The following is an 18,752-nucleotide window of genomic DNA, read 5'->3' as shown; positions in this document are numbered from 1 at the left end:
CTTTACCCCCCTTTTCGGCGCCCCTGACTGGAAGGGGCATAACCAGTGCTTAAGGCCAGAATTGTGGTTTTCCATGTTTCACATTGCATCACCTCAGTTCAACCTGTGGGAAAATACCTCATTACTGATGCAAACTCTCTGTATTTCAACTGAAAAGATTTGGCTCCAAGGACATTTTCATAACAATACAGATTACCTCAATCATCAACACCCCCTCTCGGACACCTCAATGACGTCACGCTAAAAAGGGGCGGGGACAGAGAGAGGGGAGGAGGGGGGGGGGGTAAATGCGCATGTTGTTTGTGAGCTCAGGTGTTCTTCAGTCACTTTTGCTGCGGTCGGGGGAAAAGCATGGGGAAAGTTCAGGAGTTTGAGATCACGTTGGACAAAAACAAAGTGGTGTACACTCCGGGGGAGTCCATCACCGGAACCGTGTCGTTCAAACTGGGCCAGCCGCTGCAGAGTAAAGGTGAGACCGGCCGCTAACACCGCTCTTAGGAGCACCTTTGCTCACCTGGTGGGAAAACGCCGCCGTCGCTAAACAAGGAAGTAAATGGTTTCCACCGAGATGGGGTGTAACGTAGGCCTCCTGGACTCTTACTTTTCTTGTGGAAATAGCTTGTCTTATTTGAAAATCACATTCATGTTGATATGGACGCGTTTGGTGGTCTGTGTCTGCAGCAGTGATGGGTGAAAAGCGGACTGTTTATGGCATTGTAGGTCATTTTTCCTACAGCATTACTACACTATAACGTTAGTGTAATACTCTTATAGAATGATCATGGGTCGCAGTGAGAGATTCCAATGGGACCGTAGTGACTAATGGGTTGGTATTTATCCGATCCTCATGATACTAGAGACTGGGAGTTTTAAAGAAATATAATCACATCAAAAATAAACTACCAATTACTTTTTTTAATTAGATTTTTTTTTAAATGCTTTTGTAAACTGTTAGTCTGAAAGCTTTCACCTTTCATCTTAGAAAAAAACTGTCATGTCCTTGGGGACATTATGCCTTTCAAATAATCCAAAGTGTTTTTAAATGGTTGTTTTGGTATAAATGTTGGATGAATTTCACAGCCCAAAACAAAATACTTAACCTTAAGGGTTTTTTTTTAAGAACAAAAAGATACATATACACTGTCAGGAATTTAAACATTTTGTGGAAATAATTTGACTACTATTTATTCACCTAAAAAACATTTATAAAAGTTCAAATGTAATATAATATGTTAACTCCCCTTAGTTCTAAAAACTTCGGGATATACTGCATATTCCTCTATGTGGCATGTGATCTTTATATGAGCCTACCACAGCTCTTTGTAAGCGTTGTTTACAGTGTCTTTGTAAGCTTACTGTTGTTGTGCTTTTCTATAGTGTGATGCTCTTTTGGGTTGCATGTTTGTGCCAGTCGGGTCTGCTGGTTCAACTCAATGATCAAATGATCACTCATTTCAAATCTATAGCACTCCACACATGGTACTCATTTACCAGGTTTCCACCTAGTCTTTTTTAACATGTTACTGTGGATGTGCTGGAGCCCATTTTGCCCTAATTATTAAGTCCAGTGTTCCGTCTCTCTCTTTGTTATTTGTTGACATGCTAAGAGCAGCTTTTATGTGTTTAGGAGTTTCGGTTTGAATACCTTCGGCTCCTCCAGCCAGGTTACATTCTTCTTCTGGTAGAGCTGGTCTGACTGTCGCGTCACAGAGGAAACAAACTCACTCCTCATGCAACTCAATCACTGACGGATTATAAATTGGGTTGGGCCCTGAGACATTACGGGGCAAATATTGACAATGCAGTAAAAATCAAATATGATTCAGTCATCGCTGTTCACCTCGGATACAATGGATATGATAAAGGTTACTAAAGGTTACTGTTTCAGCATTCCTTTCAATATTGTTTTTAGACTGAATAGAGCTCCCTTTTAATAAATGTGTGTATTGTGAACATATACTGTTGTTGTTCTGGGTCAGTTTATTCAGGGTTTGTTTCCAATGAAGGGATATCTTCATGCTTCACCCACCAAACAGTACAATGACATTTTAGATAACAGAGTTCCTCCAATTTAGTGAAAACGGCTTGTGTGTGTCCCTTTCCTGTTAAAAACATGGCATCTATTTTTGGACTTATACTTATACTTATCAATATGTTTTAATCGTGTATGTGCATTACACAAAATATCGTCAAGTAAAACTTCATGAATGGTCTTCGAAGAGCAACTTTTACTAATCATCTTGCCGATATGGCAGAGACGACACTGTAGGCACTGTGGATGAACAACGCTCTTTTTACATAGTTTCAAGGGGAAAAGTAGACATAATAACATTAAAATACATAGTGGATCAAAGTAAAGTACACCTTTTGGCCAAAACTCTGCAGTGATATGTTTTGAGTCATGATCACATTGCGGTGTTTAGTTGCTGCAATCAGCACTAAAACGGATCCAAAACCCAAAGGTGAATTTAGTCAAGTTGCTGGATTTATGCAATTAGTTCTTCCTCCTCCCCTAAGACCAGCACTAGTGGGGCTCAAAGATGATTGGAAGCTTCATACAGCAATGTTCTCTGGGACTGGAAGTGTATTTCGTATTGAGCCACTCAACAACTTCATGTTTGGCCTTATGACATCGTTTTCTTATGAGAAGTGTCTTTAATGGTGCAGCTGATATGTATTTCTGTGCTGTAGAAATGGCTCTGTGGGTAACACTCAATCCTTGTATTCTTCTTTGCAGCCATCAAAGTGAACTGCAACGGTTTCTGTGGTATCAACAGTAAGGCAAATGACACTGCCTGGACCCTGGAGGAGCAATACTTCAACAGTACCGTGTCCGTGGCAGATAAAGGTACGCTGCCAAACGATTGAAATGTTTGCTACCAAACTGACCCATCTATCCATCAAAGAGTTTTCCTGCTGTTAGTATTGGATAGGTGCAGTTTACCACATCATAACAGTTCATATAGAGGCAGTCTAATCTGTGTCCAGTCACAGATTGGATCGCTCAGATGGCCTTAAATACTTGCTTGTGAGTTTGTTTGCCAAAGGAAATGTCACAATACACAGGGGGAAAACTATCCACACACTCAAATATTTAACAATTAAACAATCGTTTTATATTCCACAATGTAAAGGTGAAAAAGATAGTGTGGGGAAAATAATTGAAGTGTAAGGACTGTAGTAGTGAAGGTCCCCATTTTCCACTGTGTATACTGCATGCAGCCCACAGGCATATGTGCCTGGTGGGAAACAGCAGGATGATTGTTACTGCTTCAACTGACGGATGTTTCTGTGCTCTCTTTGTCTCGTACAGGAACCCTGAAACAGGGACAACACACTTTTCCCTTCAAGTTTCTCATACCAGGTAGGAGCGTGGAGTGATGGGATGAACACTTGTTGCTGCACATTCTTTCCTATGTTTGTGTATGTTTTTGACAGACATGTCCGGGCATGTCTATATTTACTCTACTTCTGTTGTGGTTCAGCTGCAGTGAGGATGGGGCTCTTATTCCGTCATTCACTGGGGTTTATGAGTGTTGTGTGAAATATTGAACTAATTCAAACAGGCCAAACTTGTTATGCCGTGGCGGTACTTTGAACTTGAGTATTTTATTGCAACACTTAATAACTGCTCTCATCAATAAAACAATGGATCCAATGACCATGTGTAATGGTAGGTCACTTATTTTAAATGACAATTATCCCTACTCTGCAGTTAATCTCAGCTGCACAGAACTTTTAGCCCTTTTTAGCTCATTGTTTTGGTTCAAGAGGCCACAGCAGCAGTTAGCGGTATTCAGTGAAAAAGCTCCGATAAACCCACTGTACACTACCTGTTCTGCATCAAGCTGCAGACGGACACAGTTAGATACTAGCAGGGGAACATAATGGAGCATTTTGCATCTAAGGAGACCATTTTTTCTCAGGAGTTGGTGAAGAACAAAATGGAACTAAAAGGAGAAAGTGCTCCTAATGAATGCCTATGTTAATCTGTGTCTGCTGGATGTAGATGGTAAATGGAATTGTATAGCGCCTTTCTAGTCCTACAGCCCCACAAGCACTGGGTCATTCACCTATTCACACCCAGATGACAGGGGCTACCATGCAAGGTGCCACCTGCAAATCAGACAGGAACAGCCTAAGGGACTGGAGAAGCCGGGAAGCAGACCGCCTATTTTCAGATTGAAGGACGACCTGCTCTACTACTGAGACACAGCCTCCCATTGTTTGCTACATGGTCGCCACATCAACTTATCAACTGATGTTACGTCAGAGTTGTGTTTACAGCTTGATTCACTGTCCCTAAGCAGGAGACGCACCCACAAAGCCATCCCACCGGGCGTTTTTTGGATGCCATCCCCAAAGCACACAAACAGCTGTTTAGCTTGGCAGATGTGGGCCGTAAATTCAGCACAACATGCCAACGCACAAACTGAGTACAGCAGATGTAACTGCCTCCCTGTCCCCCACATGGGGTAGAAGACACAAACTGAGTACAGCAGATGTAACTGCCTCCCTGTCCCCCACATGGGGTAGAAGACAAAAAGCATCCTGTTGTATACCTTCAGCCTGAAAGGACTCCTCAAGTTCTTGGGTACAAAAGGAGGGATTTGGTCTGAGGGTAGTCCTGCTACAGTCACCAAGGAGCAGCAAGCAATAGGTCGACTGAACCAGTTCCAGGAACTTGATGGTTTACAAACAGAACGTCTTGCGGGCAATGCCAGTTTAGGATGCAGCCATGGGGGACGTGAATGGGGACAAAAGACACAGCCTTTTTCTGTAACAGGTCCTGGATCTCTGCTGGGAGGTGATCTCCCTCGTTCTGGGAGGGTAGATTCACCTTCTTGGCGCCCCCATAAACAGAGCAAGAACGCTGTAGAACTGGAGGAATTAACCAGTCTCAGTGTCCTGTCCATCCATTCTGTTAACACACAGTTGAGTTACCACTACACGTTAAACTGTGTTAGAGGACGCAAAGCAGATGATCAGACAGTGGGCATATTATTATATGCTGATGATGTAGTTTTACTTGCTGAACAGGAAAAAGATCTGCAGATTATGCTGAACATTGTTGTGGAGTGGTGCTGGAAATGGAGGCTAGTGGTAAACTAAGACAAAACACGAATAGTACATTTTAGACACAAATCATTACAGAGAAGTTCAGTTGTTTTTAGCTTTGGTTCAACAGTACTATCTTACTCTGAACAGTATAAATACCTTGGCATTACTCTCGATGAGCACATGACATTTAAAGAAGCTGTCAATGTTCTAGCTCAGTCAGCGGGAAGAGCACTAGGATCTGTACTGAACAAAGTCAAACACTGTGGTAATTTAGGATTTCATACATATACACAACTATATAACTCATGTGTATGTCCTGTGTCTGACTATGTTTCCGGTGTTTGGGGTTTTGGTGAGCACACAAGTTGCAACACTGTGCACCACAGAGCGATTGGATCATTCTTGGGAGTTAAAAAATCAACATCAGTTTTGGCCATTACTGGGGACATGGGTTGGGAATCACCAAAGATCCGACATAAATGTCAAATGCTTCGACTTTGGAATAGATTTGTGAACATGTCAGATCAGAGACTTACAAAAAAGATATTTCATTGGGACATTTTGCATGGCCATCCATGGGCTAAGGGTTTGAAATCTCTGTTTTATATGATTGACCTGTCTTTCATTTTTCAGAATAGGTTACTTTGTAATATTCAGGATATTAGGACCAAACTGTTTCTTATGCATAAAGAAAAATGGTCAGTTGACATATGGTGTAACCCAAAGTTACGAACTTATTGTCTCATAAAAAACAACTATAATTCAGAACTTTATGTTAAGTATAATTTAAACAAAAGACAAAGATCCCTATGTGCACAGTTACGCTCAGGAACATTACCATTAGCCCTAGAGGTTTCATTCCAGTCCAGAGGAGGACAGAATCTGTTTGTTGTATGAGCTCGGGGAAATTTAAAATGAGGTGCACTTTTTGTTTTACTGTCCTGTTTACGAGGACATAAGGGATGTCCTCTTCAGTAAAATGACTTCCATTTATGTTGATTTCTTTTGGCTGGATGATTATGAAAAACTTGAGTTGTGTTTTAGGAAAGGAACCTTCTTTGTAGCAGTTTTTATTTGCCAGGCCTGGGAGAGAAGGCAGAATGTTTTGTTTAAGATGGAGCGGTGAAGCAACATGTCATCTTGTAATCAAATGTGACCTGATGAGATGTGGATCCACTGCAGCTGTACTGTATGGTGTCTTGTAAACCCATGAGGGTTGGGCACGTTTTTGTGCATGACACGAAAATAAAAAAATATCTATCTATCTATCTATCTATCTATCTATCTATCTATCTATCTATCTATCTATCTATCTATCTATCTATCTATCTGTCTGTCTGTCTGTCTGTCTGTCTGTCTATCTATGTTCTGTGGAGTCCACATTTATTCACATAGACATGACCTGATTGGCCGGTTTGGCTTATGCAGATTTTCATTGGGCAAAGGCTTGCTTGTGATTGGAGTAGAGTAACACCCATAGAGTCAACTAGAGGGGATAACATTGCTTCGGTGAATGCAATGTCATATGTGAACTGGAGAGAAATATCATAAATCAAAAATAATGTGTTGTTGAATAATGAGGTGTTCTACTTCATTTTCTCATATTGTAATGTGTTCTTTATCCCTCTATTTGATATTCAACAAAGCTGAAAATTGTTAAAGTCCATTGGGAGAATTTTTACAGTGATATTGTCTGTGTCTTTAGAAAGTTGTTCCAGATTTTTTTCCTGGATGACCTTTATTATTTTAGAGACACAAAATAGGATAAGTTATTGAAATGATCTGAAGTAGCATTTAAGTAAAAGAAGTAAGGGGTGTGTCCCTTATGCCAACCTTTCTCCTTAAGATGTCCATCTGCCAACCCCTACCTGTCACCTGATGTCCACAGTGTAAAGTCAGCAACTGTTTGTTCCACTTACTTATGTCACTGCAATCTGTGAGAGCACTCCCTGTTGACATCAGGAAATGCTTGACTCTAAAACAGTCGGATCGTTTTGATTGTAGTGAAACAGGAGTTGGTTATCCTAAGATACTGAGATATTTAGTTATGAAATATTATTATATTATTTTTAATAATTGGTTAAAGATAATGACACAGCTAAGTGGGATCATGAGAAACATTTGTGTCTTTTGGTAATAAGATGTGTACCTTGTGATGTCTAAGTAACTTCCTTTAAGACATTTGAACAAATGCGTACACTTTGAGTTTCTCGCCACAAACATCAAATTTTATTTTTTATTTTGTTAGGCATTTTTTGGCTCATCATGATCATTGATAAACATCATGATTCTTGGATAATAGTACACCTTGTCCCTCCCTTGCTGTCTACACATGGTTGCCATGGTTAAATGTGTGTGTTTAGACTTTGTTAGGCCACTTATCTGCTGGAGTTTATTTTTCCAGGTAAAGCCCTCCCCTTAGTGTGACAAGTTACACCACAAAAACCCAAAAGCAGCCTAACAGGTTTTTCTACTGCTGTCAATCTAAACTTGTCTTCCATCTGATTTGTGTGTGTGCTTTCACCGCTAGAGTCCCTGCAGGTGTATCAGGACACTCTCTAGCTTCATGTTTTTTTTAAAGATTATTTGTTTGCCTTTTATTTGACAGTGTGGATACAGAAACTGGAAATGGGGGGAGAGAAAGGGGGGCGTCATGAAACAATGGTTGCAAGGCTGGAATTGAACCATGGATGTTGCGGTTAGACGGCATGTGCTGTAACCGCCTTGCTCACAATTTTTTATTTTTTTTTTTCATGTTTACATGAAGAGTCAAGATAATAACTGGTAATTTGTCAGGTTTTGAAAGGGTATGGTTATATGGGAGTCTGGACATTTTTGTTGTTGTTCCGCCTGTATAGCATTGTCATGTTGTACACATGTGCAGTAATTCTCATTGATATAACAGTATTCTGTTCCCACGTCGGTGTAGTGTAGTCCATCCTTAACTCAAATTTAATGACATTATCCCCCGGGTATGACGTCATGGCTCTGTGTATATCTGTTGATATTAAAAATATAATATTACATATATATACAACATTGCATACTCTTCTCCCTCGCCTTTCAAAAACTGTTTAACCTCCCACACCCACCTGTATTAACAGGGTGGTTGATAAGCAATCTAACAGTACCATAAATTACATTTATATAACCACAATAAGACATATTTTTCATATTCAAAAACCTCAATATAAGCTTCAAATGTAAAAATGACAGCCCTAGTCTGCATTCTGTGTATAGATAATGTGTGCCTCCTGAATTTGCATCGAAGATCTTTGTGATAGACAAAACTCAGCCTCCATAATTCTCGACCGTGAAAGAGGCAGTCAAATTCACAGAGAAAACTTTGCAAAGATTTCTGAGATACTGATCAGAACTTCCTCTTTGTTTGGCAAAATATGACAGGTCATTTGCTGTATCATTTTTACTTTACAATTTACCGACATGGCAGATTCTGATTATGTGATAAAAATCCCAAACGACCACAGCAATTATTACAAATTATGAGAGGTCTCTAGGTAATACTTGTCCCATGCAAATAGGGCTTTAGTCTCCATTTGCTATATGTGGTACATAATACACATGCTAATACATATTTGACTTCTTTCCCACAGAATCTGCTCCGACATCTTTTGAAGGCAACTATGGTAGGATCGTTTACAGAGTGAGAGCTTTTATTGACACACCGCGATTTGCCAAGGACTACAACACTGAGAAAGCTTTCTACCTACTAAGCCTTCTGAACCTGAATGAAGTGGCAGACATATGGGTGAGATATGATCAGATGTGTGTATATGGTCTATCTATGTATTGTAAGACTGATATAAAAGACTGATCTAGGTCTTCAGAGTTCAAGAACACACCACCAACATTGTTTCTTCTTGTTCATTTGATCCCTACATCCAGAGAAATGTGAAACAACAGTTCATGGTTCAACGGTTAGTTTTTGGGTTGGAACTATTTCTAGATAAGGACATTTTATCTGCCAGAACTTCTGTGGGCCTCTGTCAGTAGTCTGGGTTATCAGATACGTTTGATGAGCCCTGACAATGTGGGATGGATTTAGGTTTTCTGGTGGACCGATCCCATTGTATCAACATATGTGTGTGTTGATAAAATACACTGACATTCATTTTGGTATTTGTACGGGGACAATGGTACCTAACTTGGCAAAGAACCTGCTGACTCAACTCGCAAGTCAAGATCAACAAACAAGTCTCAAGTCAGTACTTAATTCTGTGTTCCGAGTCCTAAACAAGTCTGTATACACCCTATATCAAAATAAATACATTTCAAACAGAGCAACAGTTACTAGAAAATATCTAACAAAAATAATAAATTGTTTTAAAATAAATATTTATCAATTTTAAATAAAATCGAAATCATCAGGTGTGTCTTAATATGTCCTTTTGTCATTTTATCTAATCTGAATCTAGTTTTCATCCCTTTTTCATCCACCAGTCCTCAAATTTGAATAGATTGAACAAATGTTAACCTAAAACACAGGTTTATTTGAGGACTTTTTGTTGGCAAAGAAGGCATTTTGAAATCTCACTACTGATTTGGCATACCTCATTTTCTTTTTCATAACTGTCATGCTGATTAGCTTGATACATTGATTTGACTTGAATGAGTACAAACCTCAGCTTGTAGAGCGCTCATTAACCAGACAGCCAAGCTTTTTATTTTCTGGCCTTTTGGCAAGTTATGTGTGCCATTATGTTAATTAGCTACAGTTGTTAAGATGTGCTGCCTAGGAATTGTGTTATTTAAACTGGTGAAAGATTAGAAATTATAAATCTGCATAGTTCAACATTTTTATCCAACTGTGATATGCACTGTCAAATGCACCTTTCTCCCGTGCTTGCGCAGCTGCCACAGTCAGATTGATATAAAGATCATCCATTGACATGAGCATTGCTGCAAAATAACATAAAAATAGTAGTTTTAAGCTTATGTAGGATGTCAGGCTAGCTGTTTTCCCACTGCCTCTGGTCTTAACTCCATGTCTTGACTCCCTATTTGTACTTAACCCACACACGAGACTGATCTCTATCTTTCTTGTCATCTACCTCGTAATATAACTAGCAAAGAAATCAACAAAGCGTATGTGAATTTTCCTTTAGCAAAAGTGTATAAATGTCAGTCTTATTTAAAGGCCTGGTGCTGTTTTGCTGCCCTTCTCCGTGCAGGGACCCTGTTCATCTGCAGTGAAGCAGCAGTTCACCTACATGCTGATGAAAACAGGCACAGTGGCGTTGAAGGCCCAGTGTGACAAGAAGGGTTACACACCAAACCAGATCATCCAGTTGTTGGTCAACATCCACAACCAGTCTGGGAAGACCACAGGCAACATGGCCGCCAGCCTCATGCAGGTAAACACTTTAGTTCCAACCAAACCTGTGAGGAGCAGGTTATGTTCAGGCTTATGGACCCAAACATACAGTTTCAAAGAACTACCTCGAAATCGTAGTAATCCAAACTCCTATTATAGGCAATTATACACATTTTACACTCAATTGTAATGTATTGAATTTATGATTTGCTTACTGTTTTATTTTCATCTTCTGATATCTCTTTTTTTGTGGTGTACCTTTAAGCCAACGTTCTGTGAAAAGTATACAAGCTACTGTGAGATATCAAGATTAGAGATGTAGTATTCAATATTTTATATTACCAATGGATCAATAAGCCATGTTAAAATTGAATAAAACCCAGAGAGAATTACCACCAACGTTATAAGGTGACTATATGCCAATGTTTTATATGCAGCCAGTAAATAAATTGAAATTAAAATATTTAGTAGAAAACAGATTTATAAACACTGGAATAATTGAGGCCTCAGAAAGCAGCTGGTATCCCGTATGTCCCTTGTGTTTTTCAGATGAACAGCCTTTGTATTCCTGTGGTCACCATGTTCTCCAGTTTAGGAATCTTCATGTCCACATGTGTTTTCAGAGAGTTACCTATGAGACGAAGAAGCCCACCCATGATGTCAGGACGATAGCAGAGGTGGAGGGTGGTGTGGTAAAGGCTGGCAAGGAGGTGGAGTGGAAGGAGCAGATCATCATTCCTCCTCTTCCTCAGTCCTCCCTGGCTGGCTGTGAACTTATAAAGATTGAATATTATGTCAAAGTAAGAAATGCTCATCCTTTGTTACACTTTCAGGACTATTTTCTTGAAAAGTGGTCATGTTTAGCATATTTGAGCCTGTTCCCATTCCAGGGCTTCAAAGAACAACCTTTGTCATTCCCCTCAGTGTCTGATACAGAGGCACAAATCAGCCTTTACTGTATGAGACACAGCAGGCTTTCAAAAAACTACAATATGAACCCATATGTGTCATTATTAGACACTCAGAGAAAATACTCTGGGAGTTTATATTCTTTTTATTTTACTGTTTTACCATGATCAATTTATTCAGTGTTATATTTTATTTTTGCTATATTCTTAACTTAATTTGGTGTGCATAAGTCTCTCTTTTTCTCCATTTAAGTCGTGTTTCTGTATAGTCAAACATTTTTAGATCACTTTTTTAATTTATTTTTTATTTTTTTTAATTTATTGATTAGGATCATAGACCTTTTGTTTATGCACCTCCTTTTGTAAATGTGTTGGAAATTCTACATGTCGGTTTCATGGCTGAATAAGTGCCAGAATCCCTTTTTTCAAAAAAGTCCCAATGGAAACCCTCACCCAGAAAAAGAAAGCAGATAGAAGAAACCACCAATGATGCCATGCCTGAGAATGGCTTAGGTTTGAAATCAATCTATAGAATATATAGAAAATAGAACAAGTATCAAGTCAATACAATATTTGTTAGATGTGCTATCTAGATTCGCTGCTTTAACACATATACATACTGTATTCATTCTGTATTCCTCCAGTAAATCTAACTTTCTCTTTTCCTGTGATTATCAGGTCAGTCTAAAGTCTCCAGAAGTCATGGTGACATTACCCATCCACATCGGGAACGTCTCGCTAGATGAAAAACTGCACTCTTCCAAAAGAGCAGCTCCTCCGTCCTCTGCTGCAGCTGAAGATACACTAGCATCTGCCTCCACCCCCAACACCTCCACCAGCTCCCCGTCTCTGCCCCCTCGTACTGGCCCAAAACCTGCTCCCCGTCCCAACCTTCGCTCCAGGATGTCCTCCCACAATTCCCCCAGCGCTCCTCCAGCTGAGTACCACCCTGGAGCAGAGGGCGGGACTCCGATGAACGACGGCTTCCCCAACAAGCGCCAATCTCAGCTGGTGTCACCAAACGCTTTCAGCTATGCTCCCGGCCTCTTTTTCTCCCAGAACCAGCAGCACAATGGGCCCAGCACCGTACCTGGTGAGCCTATGCTCAGTGGGTCCACAGGAGCCACAGCACCTTACCCCACTGAGAACAGTGCTAGCTCCATGCCAACACCGCTCATCCTGCCTCCAGACTACGGCGCCTCAGCTTATCCACAAGGTCAGTGGTCAGCTGTCACTCTGCACCGCCCAGGCTGCTCAGTGTAGACTGGATAAGGTTGTTCATAGGGAAGAACAAGGCTGTAACTTAGGACTGATTTTAACACTTATTCATCATCTTTAAGGCACACAGTGCTAAACAGCTTTGTCGTAGCTTCAGTTCAGAAAAACATGAAAGCCCAAAACAAATTAAAACGTCGGAAAAGAAATGAATCATTGTTCCTACCAGACAAGTTCTACATTTACTGTTAAATGACAAGTAATACGGAACACAGAGTGATTGTTTATGCATCAGTATGGTCTTCCCAGGCATTATATCACAGACATACACTCAGTGGCCAATTTCTACATTAAAACCTGTACAGTTTATACAATCCTCTACAACAGCTCGGCCATGAATTCAATCTTAAAATGTCCAGCCAATGGGGTTGACAAAACAATAGACACACCTGTCAACATACTGCAAAGGTGAAGGTAGAACTTAAGTCAGATTGTGCTGGATTCCATTAGATTTTTTGGGGCTAACCTTATAAGAGGGCCTTTGTATCTTTTTCTGGCGCTGCAGTTCTTAGGAATGTGTGCCAGCTTTGCTGTGAAAGATTCAATGATATTATGATATCTAAACGAATGATTGGGCCAATGAGAGGCACATTGTTAGGTGCTTTGGATAAAAGCACTACAATACATATATGCAGCACATTAAAAAAAGAAAAACTGCCAACGATGCACCTTTCTATATCTGCACACTGAAATGACACAATCTATAGTCTTCCTCTTTAACTTTGGCATAACGGTTTTACTGCTAACTCCCATAATGCTAAATTTTACTATTTGCCATTTATCTAATGTTTCATCATTATTGATTTATTTGTAATCCATTACTTTCTCACAGCTGCAGTAGACTACTTAAGCATTGCCCTTCCCTAAAGATGGGGTACTCCCAACAATAGTTAAGAACTTTTAGTCCCTAAAATGGGTTAAGCTCAAAAACTTCCTATATTTCCCACAATGTTACTCACTAATCATTTGGTAGACGCCTCTTTTAATTCTAACGAATCCTGACATGAATAAAATCAGCCTAGTGTTATTCATTTAAAAGTTACATGCAACATTTCAGTGAGATGGGCTTCATCAGGCACTCATTTCTTTTCCCCTATGCTAATCCTTACTCTGCTGTAACTCTGCTGTAACTCTCTGGGGATGGTAGTCCAGACGGGTTAATAGTTGACCACAATGCTGACCCTAACCCTAACCGGGCGCGACCATTTAGTGATTTTAGTGCAGTAAAACAATCTTAAAATCTATTCTAAAACTAACATTTACATCACTCAGTGCTGGAAAAAAAGCCAATTTAGTTTTGTGGGGGGAAAACCATTTAATAATTCCAGTTAATGTTCTCCTTAAAACATGCTAGAAGTGACCGTCGGTTAAAGACAAGAAAGTAAAGCTCAGAGGTAGGTCCTGGTATAAAGACACACCTATAACATTATCAGTCACAGCTGTGTACAAGTCGCCACTCATTAGGCTCATAGGGTCATCTGGTGTACCTCCTCACATGTGGAGAGTGTAATATGTAACAATTGTTTGTATAATAACCAGCTCATGGTGACTGTGTGTTACAGAAGCTCCTCCTTCTTATGATGAGAGCTTCAACACATGAAGTGGATGAAGAACCAGTGACCTTCCACCAGGAGGACCATCACTTCTCTCTGATGTCCAACAAAACGCTGTCATGCCATTTTAACAGGTTGTAATTTACTCGGACAAAATGATTGCAAGACAGGAAGGTCAATGTAACCTGGTATGATGAGGTTATTTTAGGTTTAAGTCTAAATGTAAGAGAATCAGCATTTTGAATTGAAATGAACATCTGCTGCCCGGTGAACAATCCCTTCACCTATCTAAATCTCCTAATCTCCTTCAAACCTGCCTCAGCCAATTAACTCTGTTCATTTTAGGTTTACTTTTAGCACTTTGAGTGAAAGGAAATACAAGGGGACTATGCAGAATGGAATTAGCTGTTCTTTGAACAGTAACAGGACTCATGCTTTTAGTTGTGGGTTATTTAGTAATCACTTGGATGGCATCTGTGATGTCAAGTTTGAAAGTTGTATGTATGAAAGCTTGTGTAAGACAAGCCTATCTCATCTGAAGTCTAAGTCTTAAGTCTTATATACTTTTTTTCAGAAACCAAGTAAGAAGTGAAGCAGAATATTTATTATTCTAAACAGGGGAAATACTCTCCATTCTTCTGGAATATTTGGAAAGCCCTTTTTTTACATGGCTTTGATTGGGAGGTTTTAATTTTACGGTGATAATGAACAATACAGATATTTCTACATATAGCTTTGTAAAGATATAATGCATGATCCATGTTTGATCCTTTGTTAGCTCCATGTCCTTGAACTGTGTGGTAGTGACTGTTGTCTGCTTAGAGAATGATGCTTGTGTAATCTTCTTCCCTTACTGAATGTATGTTGTGTATATACCAGACATCCCCTCTGTCTCGTTTCTTTTAATCACTCTGATTTGAGGTTTTTGGGGGTAATTCTTGATCTAGTTCACAAATGTATTTTAATTATAGAGTTCTGGTATTTCTTGATCAAGTTAAATCCGTCAAACATGCAGAGAGACAACGTTTTATTTATTTATTGTTTTGCGTGTTTCCAACTGCTGTCTGGAATTCAATAAATCTGTTCAAATCACATTTGTCAAACAATGAGTTTTATATCTGACTCTGGGTTGTTTCATTAACACACAAGTCTTCTTTCTGATGCTATTTAAGTTGACCCTTGGGTTTTTAAAGGGATGTAACTTAACTTATTGAAATTGATTAGTAACATGTCTGTACATTAACATACTTGTTTGTAATAGTAGTGGTTCTGTTTTGCAAGGAATGTGGCAAAAAGGCCCAGTTTGTGATGTACAAAAGGACTTTTTTCATCTGACACATTGAGAACAGACACAGGCCTCGAGTGCTGTCAGTGTCTCGTTGTAGCTGCTGGAAGCTCTTCAGAACCAGCCTGTAATATCACAGATGGGTTTAGTACAATGAGTGTTATTAGAATCAACTTTGGCCATGTATATTGGCACAGGAAGGAAGTAGTTTCTGGTTGTCCGCAGCTCTCAATGTGCTTCTACACATACGACATTCTACACAAAGATAATCGCATTCACAGTGTAGATAACAGTAGCCTACAGTGTTCCACACATTATACTTGAGTTCACAAATCTGAGCTTTAGTATTCTAGTTTCAGGATTTGGGAGAGAGTTTTTTTTAAACCAGTTAGTTGATTTAATTGCCAGATCTGTAAAACTGAGTCCCTCCACAAAGAAACACACAAAAGCATCACTTTAACTCTTGTGTTCACCCTGGCTATGCTCATGCGTTTCTTTGATTAAGTGATTCAGCATGAAAAGCATAAAAACATGACTAATCGACTAAAGAAATCCTAGTCGACTTAGACCAAAACTACCGATCAGTTGACTTAGAGGAGGCAGTCCTAGCAGGGACAACATTAAAGGATAAAAGTTGATCTACAGGAGAATAAATATTTGAAAGCAATACAGAATACTTGAGAGCCTTACTGCATTATGTGAACAGTGTTACCACGGTGTGGGACTCAGCAGCTCACAGCAGTCTTGGAAAGGGAGGAGTGAGCGGAGAGGTATTCAGTTGGTATTCAGTTTTTTGGGTTTTTTCTGCATAATCCTCTACACCCAATCTCAACCTACACACTCATGGACGCACAGTGAGGCTCACTCCTGCAAAGTCCGTGGGAGTTTAGGTCTGTCGGTCAAATCATTGAGTGTTTGCTCTCTCGCAGACATTGTGAGCCTTTTATTACCACTTTTCGTAAATCCACATTCCTGCAGACTTTGCCTGAGGGAATTACCCACAATTCATAGCAATGTGACGTTAAACATGGGGTTACCAGTGGAAGCCTGGAGACGTAAAAAAAAGGTAAACATAAAAACAGATGAGATCACAGGAATGGAAGCAGAGATTATATTAGACAGAATTATTCATCAAACATTTAATTTTGTTATAGAAGCTGTTTAGAGGAAAGAGCCTGGAAGACGTCTAAATCAGGGAGTAGAAAGTTTAAAACCCGGAATTGTACATCATACTTTTTTATGTTGTCATGGTAATATGATATGTTGCAGCAACGTGCTGTTCCATTGGTATTAACACCATTTCAAGCCCTTACAGTCTCTCACACTCAACCATCTGCCTGGTGATGTCGCTAAGTCCCTGGGGGTTCAGGGTTTAAGGCCTTAAAGGGGACATTGGGATTGAGCCCTAGAGACCCCCATCTGGCAACCCCCTTGAGGGTCCAGACCCCCAGGTTGAGAACCATTGCTTTGACAGAATGAAACAGCAGAAGGGACTTTGCTGCTGCTTCCTTCTGTTGAGTGATTGAGTCCAGCATGACTGCTTGCTGCTATATTGATTAAGTGACTTTACATTAAAGCATGGCTACTTTTCCTTTTTCTACAGCTGATGTTGATAATTACAAACAACTAGTTGAAGTATGGCCCATCGTCACATCAGTCACAGAGAACATACTGCACAGATGTGGTCGAATAATGCCTCTTACTGTTCAAATCAGGGCACTGCTGCTGCACTGTTTGACTCATTTTACTTTTATTACTGAATATACAAGACGTCTTCACGAGAGCTAAAGACCATATCAGTTTTCTGACCCTTTTTTACACACTGACATCAGAATCCAGAAACCTGGCAGTCATCGGTCAAATTTGCAGGGACCCATCTTTACAAAAATTTGAGCTCCAACATACATTTGAGTTGTAGTATTAAAAACTGATTTTCATGTCATGGGGATATAAGATGGAAATAAACAGAAAAGGAGGTGGTAAAGCTGTTCAATTGGTTTTTAGTAAAGTTAAGATGGGAAATGAAGTTAACCAAAAAGAAGAAAAAGGGAAACTCAAGCTAACTTTTTATTCATTTATTTTTTAAATTAAGCACTTTAAGATGCACATTTTTCAAAAGGTTTGTTATGCATTTTATTTAAAATGAAGCCTTCACTTAACTTTAAATGAGAAAAAAACATGCATTTATTAATAGAGGACTTATTATTTATAATCCATCCAGTTCAACGCAAAAATGCTAATAAATATTGTTGAAATATTTATGATTTGTATCATTTTTATTTTATTTGACAGCCAGCTGTTGCTACATACACAGGTCCCTCTGCCCCCTCTGAGTTAAGTCACTGTTCTAAATTATTAAGTTGAAATGGAAAATCAGATGTGGTGGAAGAAGTATTACGATCTTATACAATAAAAGTAGCAAGTAAGTAAAAATACTCTGTTACAAGTAAAAATCTTATTTAAGTAAACAACTAAAGTGTCAAATATGTAAATATCCGCGTTCGTCTGTATTCTGGCAAACGTAATTGAATTATTTCATTTTTTGGAGTAAAACATTTGTCAGATTGTCCCGGTACAGTACCACTGCAGATTTATCAGCTGCTCAGATGAGGGCCATGCACGCATTAATTATACAATATAAAAGCAGCACCAATAATCTATCAGTTACCAATTCAAGCTGAACACCTGAAGAGGTGTGAATGTGTATATACCCATTGGAAAAGAGAGGCAAGCTGTTCATGTGTGTTAAATTCCAGAGTATTAATATTATATAAAAGTAGCTCGCCTTCTTTTCCCCTCTCTCTGGCAATCTCTCTCAAACACACGCATGTGGCGCATAGTTTTCAGTCCAAAATCAAAATGTATTGGAAAAAAGATTAATGTGATCATTTCCAAAATTCACAACATGTTTCTATCTGACAAAATGTTGGCGTTTAGCCTTTTGAAGCATTTTTTCCATGCAGTCATAAAACTGTTTTGCTCTTATTAGTAATAAAAAAATGAAAATTGTACATTCAGCACAGCACTAGTTTCAACTGATTTCTACATTACACTGCCTTTATGAAAAAGGCACGATTTTATTGATGGATATTACATTTTACAAATAGTACAGTTTGTCAGTTGTTGAGTCTGGAGAAACTTTATAAACTTTGTGTAACACTGTCTATGAAAAAATTCATAATTAGATACTTTGTTTGTGTAAAAATTATTATCAGTTGGTCCTAGCCAGTTACAGTACCACAGCAGATGAATCATCTGCTCGGATGAGTGCCGCACACACACTTATTACTTGCTGGAGTAATTTCCCTCCTATATTTCCTTCAGGGTCTCGGTAT

General features: G+C 39.3%; 1 protein-coding gene across 1 annotated transcript; it reads left to right on the top strand.

Moving 5' to 3' along the window:
• Positions 1–292: 292 nt before the first annotated feature.
• arrdc1a (arrestin domain containing 1a) lies at positions 293–15,174 on the top strand. The gene is made up of 8 exons (XM_054611268.1): positions 293–469; positions 2,738–2,848; positions 3,314–3,364; positions 8,676–8,830; positions 10,254–10,436; positions 11,020–11,196; positions 11,983–12,520; positions 14,142–15,174. Exons 1-8 carry the CDS (start codon positions 352–354, stop codon positions 14,177–14,179), a joined length of 1,371 nt encoding a protein of 456 aa, XP_054467243.1. The 5' UTR covers positions 293–351; the 3' UTR covers positions 14,180–15,174.
• Positions 15,175–18,752: the final 3,578 nt, after the last annotated feature.

The sequence above is a fragment of the Anoplopoma fimbria genome, chromosome 13 (assembly GCF_027596085.1).
Source record: "Anoplopoma fimbria isolate UVic2021 breed Golden Eagle Sablefish chromosome 13, Afim_UVic_2022, whole genome shotgun sequence".
Taxonomy (NCBI): Eukaryota; Metazoa; Chordata; class Actinopteri; order Perciformes; family Anoplopomatidae; genus Anoplopoma; species Anoplopoma fimbria.
Note: the sequence above shows the minus strand (reverse complement) of the source record. Positions and strands in the feature narration are given on the sequence as shown.